This window comes from Falco naumanni, chromosome 2, assembly GCF_017639655.2.
Source record: "Falco naumanni isolate bFalNau1 chromosome 2, bFalNau1.pat, whole genome shotgun sequence".
NCBI lineage: Eukaryota > Metazoa > Chordata > Aves > Falconiformes > Falconidae > Falco > Falco naumanni.
Genome location: NC_054055.1, coordinates 34,962,055 through 34,974,604, shown reverse-complemented (window position 1 = coordinate 34,974,604; position 12,550 = coordinate 34,962,055). Strand labels below are relative to the sequence as shown.

At 37.8% G+C, this 12,550-nt stretch overlaps 1 protein-coding gene across 1 annotated transcript in view; it reads right to left on the bottom strand.

Moving 5' to 3' along the window:
- The window catches only part of VWA8 (von Willebrand factor A domain containing 8), a 182,041-nt gene that overhangs the window by 96,264 nt on the left and 73,227 nt on the right, over nt 1-12,550 (bottom strand). The window contains exon 21 of the mRNA XM_040583980.1: nt 4,044-4,120. Coding sequence (XP_040439914.1) covers nt 4,044-4,120 — 77 coding nt within the window. The remainder of the gene's footprint in view (nt 1-4,043; nt 4,121-12,550) is intronic.

The window sequence follows — 12,550 nt, the reverse complement described above, 5'->3', positions numbered from 1 at the left end:
AATATTAGGAAGTATGTAAGAGGAAGCAGCCAACTTTTTAAAATAATTTATAAGCAAATACTTTTATCAAATTCTTTCCTTATTAAATCTAATCACAGCTTCCTTCCAGTTAAGATTTTTAGTTTTATGGTCACAAAATGATTTATAAGACTTAGATTTTTTATTTTTTTTTAAAAAAAGAACTTCTCAATGAGGTGCTATAAGAAAGGTTAAGAAAAATGATTTATAATCTTTATAAGCAATTGAAACCTTAAGGTCAGCCTGACCCTTCCCATGTGAATCATTGGTAGACCAAGTAAATACAGGTGTCAGGAAGAATGTTATAGGAAGAGCGCTCTCTTTTTTCTACCTTCTATCCCCTCTCACCACCTTGAAGTATAAGACATAAAATGTGAGATTTTAAAAGTACTGCTGGTAATAGCTTGCTGCCTCTAAGGCAGATATCCCCTGCTTGAATGTCATTGAACATATGTAGCGTTAGATCAGCAGAACTCCTCCTTCGTAAACTCCTGTTGCATCAAGACAGTAAAAACCACCAACAAAAGAACAACCACCAAAACCCCTTCCCCTCAAAACAAACCAAAACCCACCAGATAAGAATTCCCACTGTAACTACAAAATCAACAACCAAAACTAAACGAGATTTAATGGCATTTTTAGTTTTCTTTATGTTCCTGGTTGATGGCAAAAGTAGTGAGGTATTCTGTTAAAGACATCTACATCAATTAAATTGCATAACAGTACTACACTGCATCACAGCGTGTTTCCCCCTTATTTACCTCACAAGCTACTGAAAGTAGACACTTCTGGAATATTTTCATGATTTTGGCACTTAACTACCATTAAAAAAGCAGGTTTTGAGAAACGACAATTAAAGTAACAACTCAGAATACTTCTGAAATTCAGTCCAATTATTTTTATCTATTATTTATTCACTACTTTTATTTGTTATATAACACTACATTTTAGTAAAGATCTTCATTATATTCATTTTAAAGCTCTTCTTACAGTTTTTTTCCACTCCAGCAGTTTCTTCTCTTGCTACATCTTAATTATAGCCACCAACAAGGATATTTTATAGCTAAGAATATCTCTCTCTACTCCAAAACAGATGTTATTCACTTGCAACACCCATTCTGTATTAGCATTATTATACATACATACTTTTTTTTTTAAAATAGCTAATTGTATGAAGTGACAGTCAATACGGGCAAATTAAAAAATTCACAATGCCATTGTCTGCCATTTTCTGACAGATTCATGAAATGGTTTGGGTTGGAAGGCACATTAAAGATCATCTCTATCTAAAACATCATCTCTCTCTAAAGATCAGTCACTACCTCACTAGAAACTCAGGAGTCTCAGGATATGCAGCTGACAAGTGCACACTCATTGCCAGAGGGACTAGTTGAAGTGGAGCTAGAGTCCGCAACCCAGATTCCAAGGACTAATGAGATACCATCTGTCAGACACATTTCTGAAAGGGCAGAGAATGTCCACCTTCATCTGACACTGAATCACCTCTACATTTTTCATAAATCATTAACAATATTCCTTTCCTGTACAAGGTAATCAATGACAATGCATGCTTTGAATGTCTCAAGACCTGTAATTCAGGTATATGAACAACATTAAAAGTATGGTATTTAGAAATACTATCCTGTTAGCATGCTTAACATAACAGTACCGATGGTAGCTAGCTAGGAAATCTGCAGAAACAGCCTATCCCTATGAAAGATGAAATGCACATTTGTCCTGGTTTCAGCTGGGACAGAGTTAATTTTCTTCCTAGTAGCTGGTACAGTGCTGTGTTTGGGATTTAGTATGAGAATAATGTTGATAACACAGGGATGTTTCAGCTGTTGCTGAGCAGTGCTTACCCTAAGGCAAGGGCTCTTCAGTTCCCGTGCTCTGCCGGTGGGCAGGGGCACAAGGAGCCGGGAGGGAGCAGGGCCAGGACAGGTGACCCGAACCAGCCGAAGGGGTATCCCATACTGCAGCGCACCATGCTCAGTATATAAACAGGAAGGAGCTGGCGAGGGCATGCCGATAGCTGCTCGGGGACTGGCCGGGCATTGGTCAGTAGGTTGTGAGCAACTGTACTGCACATCACTTGATTTCCTCCCCCCACCCACCCCCACCATCACGGGTTCTACTCCTCTCTCTCCCTCTCCTCTTCGTTACAATCATTGTTGTTGTTATTATTTGCTTCATTGTAATCATTAAACTGTTCTCACCTCAACCCATGGGTTTACCTTTTTCCAGTTCTCCTCCTTATCCCACTGGGGCTGGGTGGGGGGAGTGAGCAGATGCATGGTACTTAGTTGCTGGCTGGGGTTAAACTATGTCAACATTCTAACATATTTTCTAATAAAATAGACCTGTGCCATAAGCTACTGACTGTATTTCTCCCCTCAAAATATCTAAAAGCTTAGCAGTGAACTGTTTTGGTTATTTTCGCAAACTTGCTCTCATTTCGGTTTGCAATCCATAAGTGTACACTAACAATACTGTAATCCTTTTTTAAACACCCTATAAGGTTTACCAAGGTATTATATTGACTGAGTTCTTCACAAAGCATTCCAAAATGCTAGCCAGGAAATAGGAATTTCTGATTTTTCTATATTTAGGAATTAATTTTTGTAGAACTGCATAGGACTGCTCATAATTTTCTACTTCAATCTAACTCTAAAACCCTGCAAGCATAAATACTACTTTACAGAGCCCATAGAAGTATGTTTTGACTAGACAAAAAAGGGATTATTTTTTTTCCTAGTGATGCATCAACTAGCATCCTGTAACTAATATATTCTACAGCTCCATCATCACCCCAAACATCACGCTTATACAATATTCTCCTTAGCTATCTGAATTTATGTTAAAGCACCATTCTGCTTGACTACACCTCACTGGAGAACATTTTCTCGGACACACACACATGGAAAGACAGAAGTACTGTAGTATTTTGTGAAAGAATTGGGATTTGCAAAAATGATAGTGTATTTTATCCAGAAGGAGCAAGTGGCTGCTCCAAGTTGAGAAGATGGCAGGGAAGTTAACACAAAGCTGAAAGTAGCGGGTCACAAAAGCAGTATTTAGCAAAAAAGTGATGGATATCTAGGAGAGGTAGTATAAAAGAAAACAGCAACAGAAAAGTCATGAGCTAGAGCTATGCAAATATGAGGAATACAAGTACAAGACATTTGAAGAGAAAAAGCTGGGGATGAAAGTGAGAAATTAAGTGTTATAGAGACTTGTTAAAGGGCAAAAAATCAAAGATGTACATTTTATTAGCCCTATTTAAGAAACATTAATTATGTAAAGAGACAGGGTGATGAAACTAGGAAGTCAAAGATGGAGAGACAAAGATTAGGAATGACGCTGAAAAAGGATGCAGTTCAATTGAAACTGAGTCTTCTAGTATTCAGTCTTTATTTCAATTCATTGATTTCAACTTCATGTCATAAAAAGCAGGCAGATAATTTGATATATTTCAGCTTTTGAATTGCTTTCAATTGGTTTGTTGTCTTGAAGCCCATTTTTAAGCTTGCATATGAAAAAGAAATAATTTCCAATCCAAATGTTTATGGGTGAGAAAGAAGTGTGTTTAGTAGGAGTGCCAAAGGAAAAAAACAGAAAAAGCCTTTACTATTTAAACTGTTTCTTGCCTAATGAGTGACATACTCAAACAAGCACCTTTGAATTTTTTCCGTCACAGAGTACCTCATGCTTAGGGAAATGTCTCAGAAATGACAGCAAAATATTACTCTCTTCTGGAGCATGGTTTAACTTCAGTACACTCTGACTTCTACTTCCTCTTACGTTAAGCAACATGATTGCATGAGATTCTTGTACCCCTCCTCAACCTGACAGCTTACTGACTATGCCTATAAAACAGATACATTCCTGCAGTCTGTATGCCACCTATCATAACAGGGTCTTTGTTCAAACACTAAGAACACATTAAACTTCAGAAACATGAGTTTTAAAACACAGGAAATCAGATTATAAACACAAAGTATGTGACAGTAACACATTCTTACCTGTGCAGCTGTAAATACTCTCTGGGCCTGTTTAAAAGGTGAAGGAATCTGTCAACAACCTTGTTCTTCCCAACACCCTGCAGTAAATAAATATAATATTAAGACATAATATAGACTTACACATTTAAGAGTTATAAACAAAGAAAAGATGACTTCTCAATATAATACTCTCCATGTTCCTTTATAGGCAAATACTATTTCAATCCACAACAAAGAAATCTGAACACTATTTAATTATATATATCTTAACTTACATTTAAAATATGTATATATATTTGCAAAATATTTATCTGGTCTTACTAGGAATAACCAGGAATAGGATCGCAACCCTAGAATTATGTCACATGTGCCAATGCATCCTTCTAACTACCAGGTTTTTTCAGCCCTTTTATTTCACAAAGGTATTGCAAGGCTGTGAATGCTAGGAAGTTGATATGCGCTTAATAGAAAAAATTAATTCTTGGTGGTCATAGGAAACATCCTGTAACTGTCACATGGAATTAGAGCATTGCCTTGTCAATCCCATTCCAGTAGAGTTACCAAAAAGGCCCAGATGGAATCAGAATTGGGTCGGAGATCAAACTGATCTATAACTTTCCTATTGCAGGATGTCTGCCTTAGCAAGCTGCGCAGAATGGTAACAGCGGATTTATGAAGTGAATCAGGTGTTGCTAACATCCTGGTGTGTCCTGTACAAGTGGTTCAGGAACTGGTACTTCAGCCCAAGTCTAGTCTGGTTCCATGGAAGGAATTAGCAAAGAGCACAAATTAGGTGTCCTGCTGGAGAACATCCTCCAAGAATCCTGGTCATATGTCCCTTGACAGCATCAAACTGCAGAAGGGAGGTTCCCTTCAAAAGTACATTCCTGATCTGGTCTAAAATGCTAATGTAGATGCAGACCAAGATGACAGTTCAGACGCAGAAATCCTTATCCCTCCTGCAAGGATGCGGCTGCAGACTTGGGAGCTCAGAATGACAGGGAGATTGCCAAGGGTTGCAGAAGAAAAAGAATTAGTAGAAAGAGAAGTTCAGTTGTAATCCAGCCAAAAGCTGTTTGACAAGACACTGTCCCTCTACTGAGATTCTCGCTCTGCCTCCATGAATACATCTAGTAGTCCATACCAGTGTGAAGAAAAGCAGATAAATATAGCCCACAGAAAACTAAAGATATTAGATTAAACCAGCTTGAGACTCACTAATCTGTTTCACTTGGCATTGAAACAGAATAGGAGCATTCAGATCTGTGAGTTATGACATTTATGACTACAAGTTCTAGCTGAAGGATGGTAACTGCCAGCTGCAGAATTACAAACTGTTTAAGCTTCTAAAAATGGGACCACAGTCTCTCATCTGACTACATTTATGAGAATGGTGAATCGTGCACACATGTATAGTAGTTGAAATCATGAAAGGAGATTTCTCACCACGGAAGCAGAGGAAAAAATACTGCAGAGCTGGCAAAAATAGAACTACCTAGACTACTGCAGACTCGACTCCAGCACAGGAAAGCCAACTGAAGCTACTGCTCTGCCACACGCCTTCCTCATGAACCTTCTTCCATCTCATTCCTCAGAAGAATTTACGGCTTTAAACATACGGGTAGTAAGAAGCTGCAATACACAATATCTATTACCAGTCATTTCTGAAAATTGTCACTGGAAACACAGTTCTCCACTGCTTTGAAACAGGGGATGAAATAGTGCTAACAGATTTTTCCAGGAACTCAAAGAACATACCCATTTGGGGGGCAACATGCAACTTCAGGAACTGCATCAGAAGCATCAAAAGTAACCAGCAACAGGGTAAGAATCCTCTAGTAGCGCACACAGTTTTATTCCCTTCCCATATGTTCCTACTACTCCAGTCAAATACTTAAAATCATAAATAGGTGGATAAACTGGAATACTCCTAATGTCAAGCACAAAACACCCGTGCTGAGAGCAGCTTCCTTTACTTTTCCTAAGAGAGCTAAAGATGACTGGGGAGAGGTCTGCTAACAGTTTCTGTATGAATCCCAAGAAGCCTGCATATCCTTTTTGCTGCAGAGTGTGACTCCAGCCAGCTGCAGCAAGTACAAAGATGAAGAAAGAGATCATCATATTGAATCAATGTAAAACATACTATCAAACAAAAAGCTTACTGTAATAAAAAAAACTGGTTTTCATGTGCATTAATGGAAAGTGCATGTGGTTTTTATGTTTATAATAGATTATTAAAATTATGCCTGAAAAGCATGTTTTCCCAACTACAAAGTAAGACTGCTAGATTTTTTTACTCCCTCTCCCATTCCAATAGAAAGAGGACCAAATAGCTGTTTTTGTGTATTTCTATCCATGCTGTTATCACCGAGGGTATTAAGAGGAGTGTGCATTACTTCTGAGAGAATGCTCAGAGGACAGAAGCACGGTGGAAGACCACTGTGGAAGAAGGGAAAGAGCGCAGTTACCAAAGTAACACAGTGAAGTCAATGGGAGCTGTGCCATGACGACATCTCACCCTTTCTTGTGTTCATGCATCTCACCAGACTCCACACACCCCTTTTATTTCATTTTAAGTATAACTTGATTTCAGAACATGATACATGTTTTAGAAGGTGCATGGAGCATTCAAAAGCCAAAAGGCATTCCCACCAGATTTTAGTTATTATAAACACGTTAACATTGCCCAACTTCTAGACTGAACTCCTTCAGAGAGTACATTATGTGCCTTCATAGAGACTGTGGTGTACCACATAAAATCCTTGGCTGCCAACAGTAGCTGGAGCAAAGTTTGAGTCAAAGCTTTTTGATTCCATCCCTCCACATTCCTACTTCATGACAAGTTACCACTTCTCTTTGTCTCAGTTACTCCATTGAGAAGGCACGATATAATAGAATGGAAGGAAGAGACCAAAGCTATTCAGAAGGCTCTTTAGCACCATTAAAAAATTGCAAAAAAGAGCTTGGATGAGTTCATTCTTTAAATAATGCTCATTAACGTAAGGCCAAGAAAAGTAGGTTTATTCCAAATTCACCCGACCTTCATGGGACAAAGAATACAGTCTTCTTCAGGTGAACAAGAAACATGGAAAATGGTATTGCATTTTGGAAAAAAAAAAACAAAACCACAAACCAAAAAAAACCCTCTGAAATGTGTTACTGGCACCTCAGAAACAAGAGATCACCAAAATGGCAATGAAGTCACCCTTCTTTCCCCTGAACCTATACCAGTGCCAAGGATCAAGCTGGATCTTCTGGCCACCCACACAGCTAGCAGTCAACTATTCAAGCAGAAAGAGTCAGAACTATCTTTCATATGAATGTGCTGAATAAGTGAATTTGGACTGGATTCAGAACATAATCTCATGTCATTTGCAATTATTGCAGTCAAAGGTAATATTCAGAGGAAAAACCAGTTTGCCATTAACACTAGCTGTATGTTATTTATATACACACTATTTCAGTTACTTAATTTAATAGAAATATAAACATATGCTAATTAGAGAGAAAAGAACATCTGTGTTGGTGTTTCAGCTGAACTAATAAAAATATTTCAGAAATCAAATATTAGACAATTTTTATTCCATCAAACATATGGGACAACTGAAGTAGAAAACCAGGAAGTAAATATCTCCACTAATAAATAAGAAAAAGGAAATTATGCAGTTAGGAGGCAAGATAGTCCCTTAGTTAAAAATTCTCCTTACTGACATTGTAAACACTTGTTACCAAGGATAAAATGACTTAATCTTCTAGCAGTAACTACAGTTTCAAATATAAACAAGGTTGTTACAGGTCCCAGGAGGCATTTTGCAATTCAGGATGCAGCTCTTACAGTAGTGGGACAAATTTCTCCCCTGCACAGCCCAACTACAGTCAATAAATTTTTATTCCAAAAGAACTGGTCCTACATTTTTGAAATAATTAATTTGCCTCTTAGAAAAAAAACACTATTGGGAAAAAAACAACCAATCCTATACCATGCTGCCTCATTTCTATTTTCTTTTAAATGATTTGCAGGTCATACTTAGGCAGTTAAAGATATTGCCATGTTGTGCTCTTCAGCACTGCCCGTCAGCTGGGACACTGCAATTACACCTTTCCAATTTCAGCACATAGCCATCCTGCATAGCAGAGCACCTGTTTCATTACAGAAGAAGGAAACAAATTTTGAACCTGGTGGAAAAAGCAGTTTATCACTTTTCACCTTAGGAAATATTGTTTTGTAATTAATTTCAAAACTTTATTATTAAGGAATGAAAGACATTCTTGTCTTTTCATTAAATTTCAGCATACAGAACCCTCATGTCAGCGTTCTCAGTTTCTGACTTCGTAGAAAGTTATATTGATAATGTCACTATCACAGAAACTTATGGCTGAACAACGAAAAATAAGAAAATGAAACCACTTTTGCTAATGTATGGTTTCTAACACTGGGTCTGGCACTGAAACACCTTCCATGCCCACTGCTTGCCTGTTTCTGCCAATAAAAACATTTGCAAGAATGCATGTGTTTTGATTGAGGCTGCTATTTTTATACGAGAGTATAATAATAAAACTAGTACATTTTAATAATAAAACCTGTACATTTTAACAAAAATGTGCTGTTATCACCAGAGCAAAAAATAGCACCAATACAGAACTCTCTCAAACACTCTAGATGTTATTAAGACCATCATGCCTTGCTTAGAACAAATGTGAATGATACAGTGTAATAACTGCAGAAGACGTGTCACCAGCAGACACTAGACGTTGCTACCGAGAGGACTGCTGCAATAGACCCCATCACTGTTACCTCACTTGGTTGTTAGTAACAGAGAAAAAGAGTTGCACAAAAGCAGCGGTGATTTAAGTCTTGACCCAGCTGCGATCTATATGTTTACTGATCACAATGGTAAGCGTTCTGTGGTCTAATACCACATTATTTTATTATGAGTTTATCACCCAGGGCATGCAAAACTTATGGTGATGGTAGAATAACAAAACTTCAACCTATCAGGGAATTAAGTTTATTTGTTCTTAGAAGTCATTAATAGAATGCTATGGATACATCTCTGACTACACATCTAGATCAGCTTGTAGAGTTTATTCCTTTCTCTGATTTTAAGTACAACCTTCAACCCAGAGCCCTGTCAGGCTAAATACAATCTTCACATTTCCAGCGAGGTAAGACCGTTGTGGTTCAATGGGGAGAAGCATATAAAAATTTATAATAGAAAGAATCTGTGGGAAGAAACATCCGAAAGAAAAATCAATTCATTGATTCTTTTTTTCATTCTGGTTCTCCAGTATCATTTGTAAAGGCAGAAAGCAATACTGTAAGCAGAGAGACATTTGAAGAGCATGCCTATTCTCATTCGTGTACATACTGTTACGACTGTAGCAAGTAAAAGAGAAATATATTCCAAGTTTTCCACAACTGTCACACAGAATTCCTTAGGAAAAATATATTATAGTATTTGCCCAATTTAGCTCATTTGGAGCTCAGTTTTTTCCAGTTCATAATCATAATAAAAAATTGGTTTAGGACAAGGGTCCTCAAACTATGGCCCGCAAGCCGGATACAGCCCCCCAGGGTCCTCAATCCGGCCCCTGGTATTTACAGACCGCCCCTGCCGCCCCCCCACCGGGGGTTGAGGGGGGAAACCAAGCAGCCGCAGATGCCTGCCCGCCACTGCATCCGCACGCCGGCCCCCTGGTTAAGAAGTTTGAGGACCCCTGGTTTAGGATAGTACATTCTTTCCTTGCAGAGGAAGCTGTCCATTTTTATACAAGTTTAGGCAGGAAAACAAAGTCCTTTATTTCTAGAAAAGTTAAAACACCAAGCGTTTGCTATTTCAAGTTTTCTGGTGACTGATATAATTACACTCTCAGTATCTACTTAATTCAATTTCACAATGAGGTAAGAAGAATATTATCTTAGAAGAAAAAAATCTATTCAAGCATGTCCATTTAGATATTTTTAAGAAAGACTCAATCATCTGTCCTACTAAATTCTTGAAGAAAAAAATAAACTCCTAGTGGGAGCCCAAGAGTTTGTTTAAGTTGATCTCACAAAGAAAGGCAGCAGAAAGGATGAAATTACATTCTTTTATCAGAGAAATAAATTATCAAACGTGTCAAAAGGCCATTACATTTCTAAGTTCTTTCAATGTATTTGTGATAGTCTATTTACTGTGGGCTCACATCAACATTTTTACTAAGTGCTACCAGAGATTTTATCATGGTCTTCTTTCAAATTATTTAAAACAATATTTAGCACGTTTATAGAATTGTTCGTTCTTATTCTACTTCATGTTTCTTTCTGATTTTTCCTTCTCTATACATCATCTAGTTAGACTACAAGCTATTCGGGAACAGGCTTGTTTTATCACCTTGCAAAGTGCTTTCCTTGTTCATGGGGAAGGAGAGGGGGAGCAATTCTGAACAAGAAGTATAATCCAAATATCCACATCATCAAATGAAGCAGGACAAAATTTAAATGTCTTCTGTATTCAGCAGTTATTTAATCAGTAATTGAATGGCATTTCTGATTATTCTTATTGATTATCAACTTTGTAGATTTTGTTGAAAAGAGAACATAAGCAATAGGAAAGCCAGAACAATATGTGGAATGCCAGGATCCATTAAGCCTTAATAATAATTGTTGAAGAGAAGAACTATTGCATTTTTTGTCTTTTCTTCGTCTTTAAAAAAAAAAAAAAAAAAAAAGTAGCTCTTCCTTATTAAGTAATTTACCATAAAAGCAGGGTGGATACCAGTAACACAAGTATCTCATTTTAAAGGGTAGGCCAGCCAGTACCAAATACTTAGAAACAGCCATAAAGTTGCCAGTGAAAAACACTACAGTGAAGAAGACAAAAGAGAAACTGGAAATTCTGGAAAGAGATTAAAAAGCAAAAGATGAGTTTTCACAATTTACTCATTCACCAACAAGTACAACAGAAAGGGACTCAAAACAGCACTTTGTGTCTCCACACAAAAACATTATCTGTATCTTCCAAATGTGAAATGAGGCACACACTGATACATGTATCAAGCAATAATAAAGCCCTACCTCTGACTATTACAGACTGAACTGTAAAGTAACTGAACAGTAAAAATCCTACTTTTTAATAATTTGCTTTACAAAAAAAAAAAAAAAAAGAGGATGAAAACTCTTAATATCTTTAATAGAAAGGTATCTGCAAATATAGCATGAAAACATTTTGCTGTATTATGGTTGATTTTTAAGTACTCGAACAGGATTCATCACACGCTGCAGAAATTTACACTAATATATTTAAGGAACTAGCCAAGCAATTTCTAAGTGGTTAGTGATGATCCCTGAGAAATCAAGGATGATTGGTGTGGTCCTAAAAGACTGCAGAATGGCAAATACAGTGCTCAAATTTGAAAACAGCATTTCACAAAGAAGAGGCCACTTAGCCTTTTCTTAGTCACACATAAAAAACAGTGGAACAAATTAGCAAAGAGTAAACCTGGAAGTACTCAGAAGTATGTCAGCAATAGTAAGTACTACTGATATGCCAAAGAGAAATCATAGCAAATCAACTGATTTTCCAACTTAACAGTACAGCTCAGCTGACATCTAGAATCAAAGCAGTATGTTCCAATACTTCCACCCAGTTAAATCTTTTAACACTGTCTTCAACTTAAGAGTTTCATAAGCTTGGAGAAAATGTGGCACACATTAAATTATTAAACATGAGCATACTATTGCTTGGAAAATACTTTATTACCCTAAAAATCATACTCACATAGTCTTCAAAATTTTTTTGCCAAATTGGTAGAACATATGAAGCATGTGTTTGGTCCCCAAGTGTACCACCGGGCTCTGGAGGCTTTTGCCCCCACCTACGGTTTTACTTGCCTGTGTTGAAGGTCAGCTTTGACATGGTGGTGCTACCTCACTGGGGTCCCCTCTGCCCACCATGGCTTGGGAGCTGCATTTATACTCGGGCCCTTCCCCCAGTTTCTTCCCAACCCACACTGCAACAATGCTGTGCCTGGCCCTGTACCTTGCTGATCCCAGCCTGGATCTGCTGACTTGACTTCCCAGCTTGATCTCAGACCTGCTTCATCAGCATGCACCTGTTCCAGCAGCCACTGGGCACTTGGCTGACCATGGCTGCTGTCCCCAGACCTGCTCTTCCTGCTTGGACACTGCGAAACTGTGAACCTTGACATTAAGGACACTGTCTCCGACTCCACTCCCCTGTGGAGCAGCCCACTGTTGCCATTCCCTGACAGCAGGTTCTGCAGGCAATCTGTACTACATATAACATTTTCAATACCAACTTAGAAGCTGGCAGAGAGAGCACTGTTCATGAAACAGAATAAATAGATCTTATTTCATTTATGAAATGGATCAACTTCTATTTATGAACAGATGAAACCTTTTGGGAGAAGCTGGCAACATCCAGCAAAAGTCTGCAGAGGCTTCAAATACATCATCTTCGTGAACTCAAGCTCTTAACAAGGACTCTAAATAGATGAGACTGTATATAACTGTACACTGCAATTTT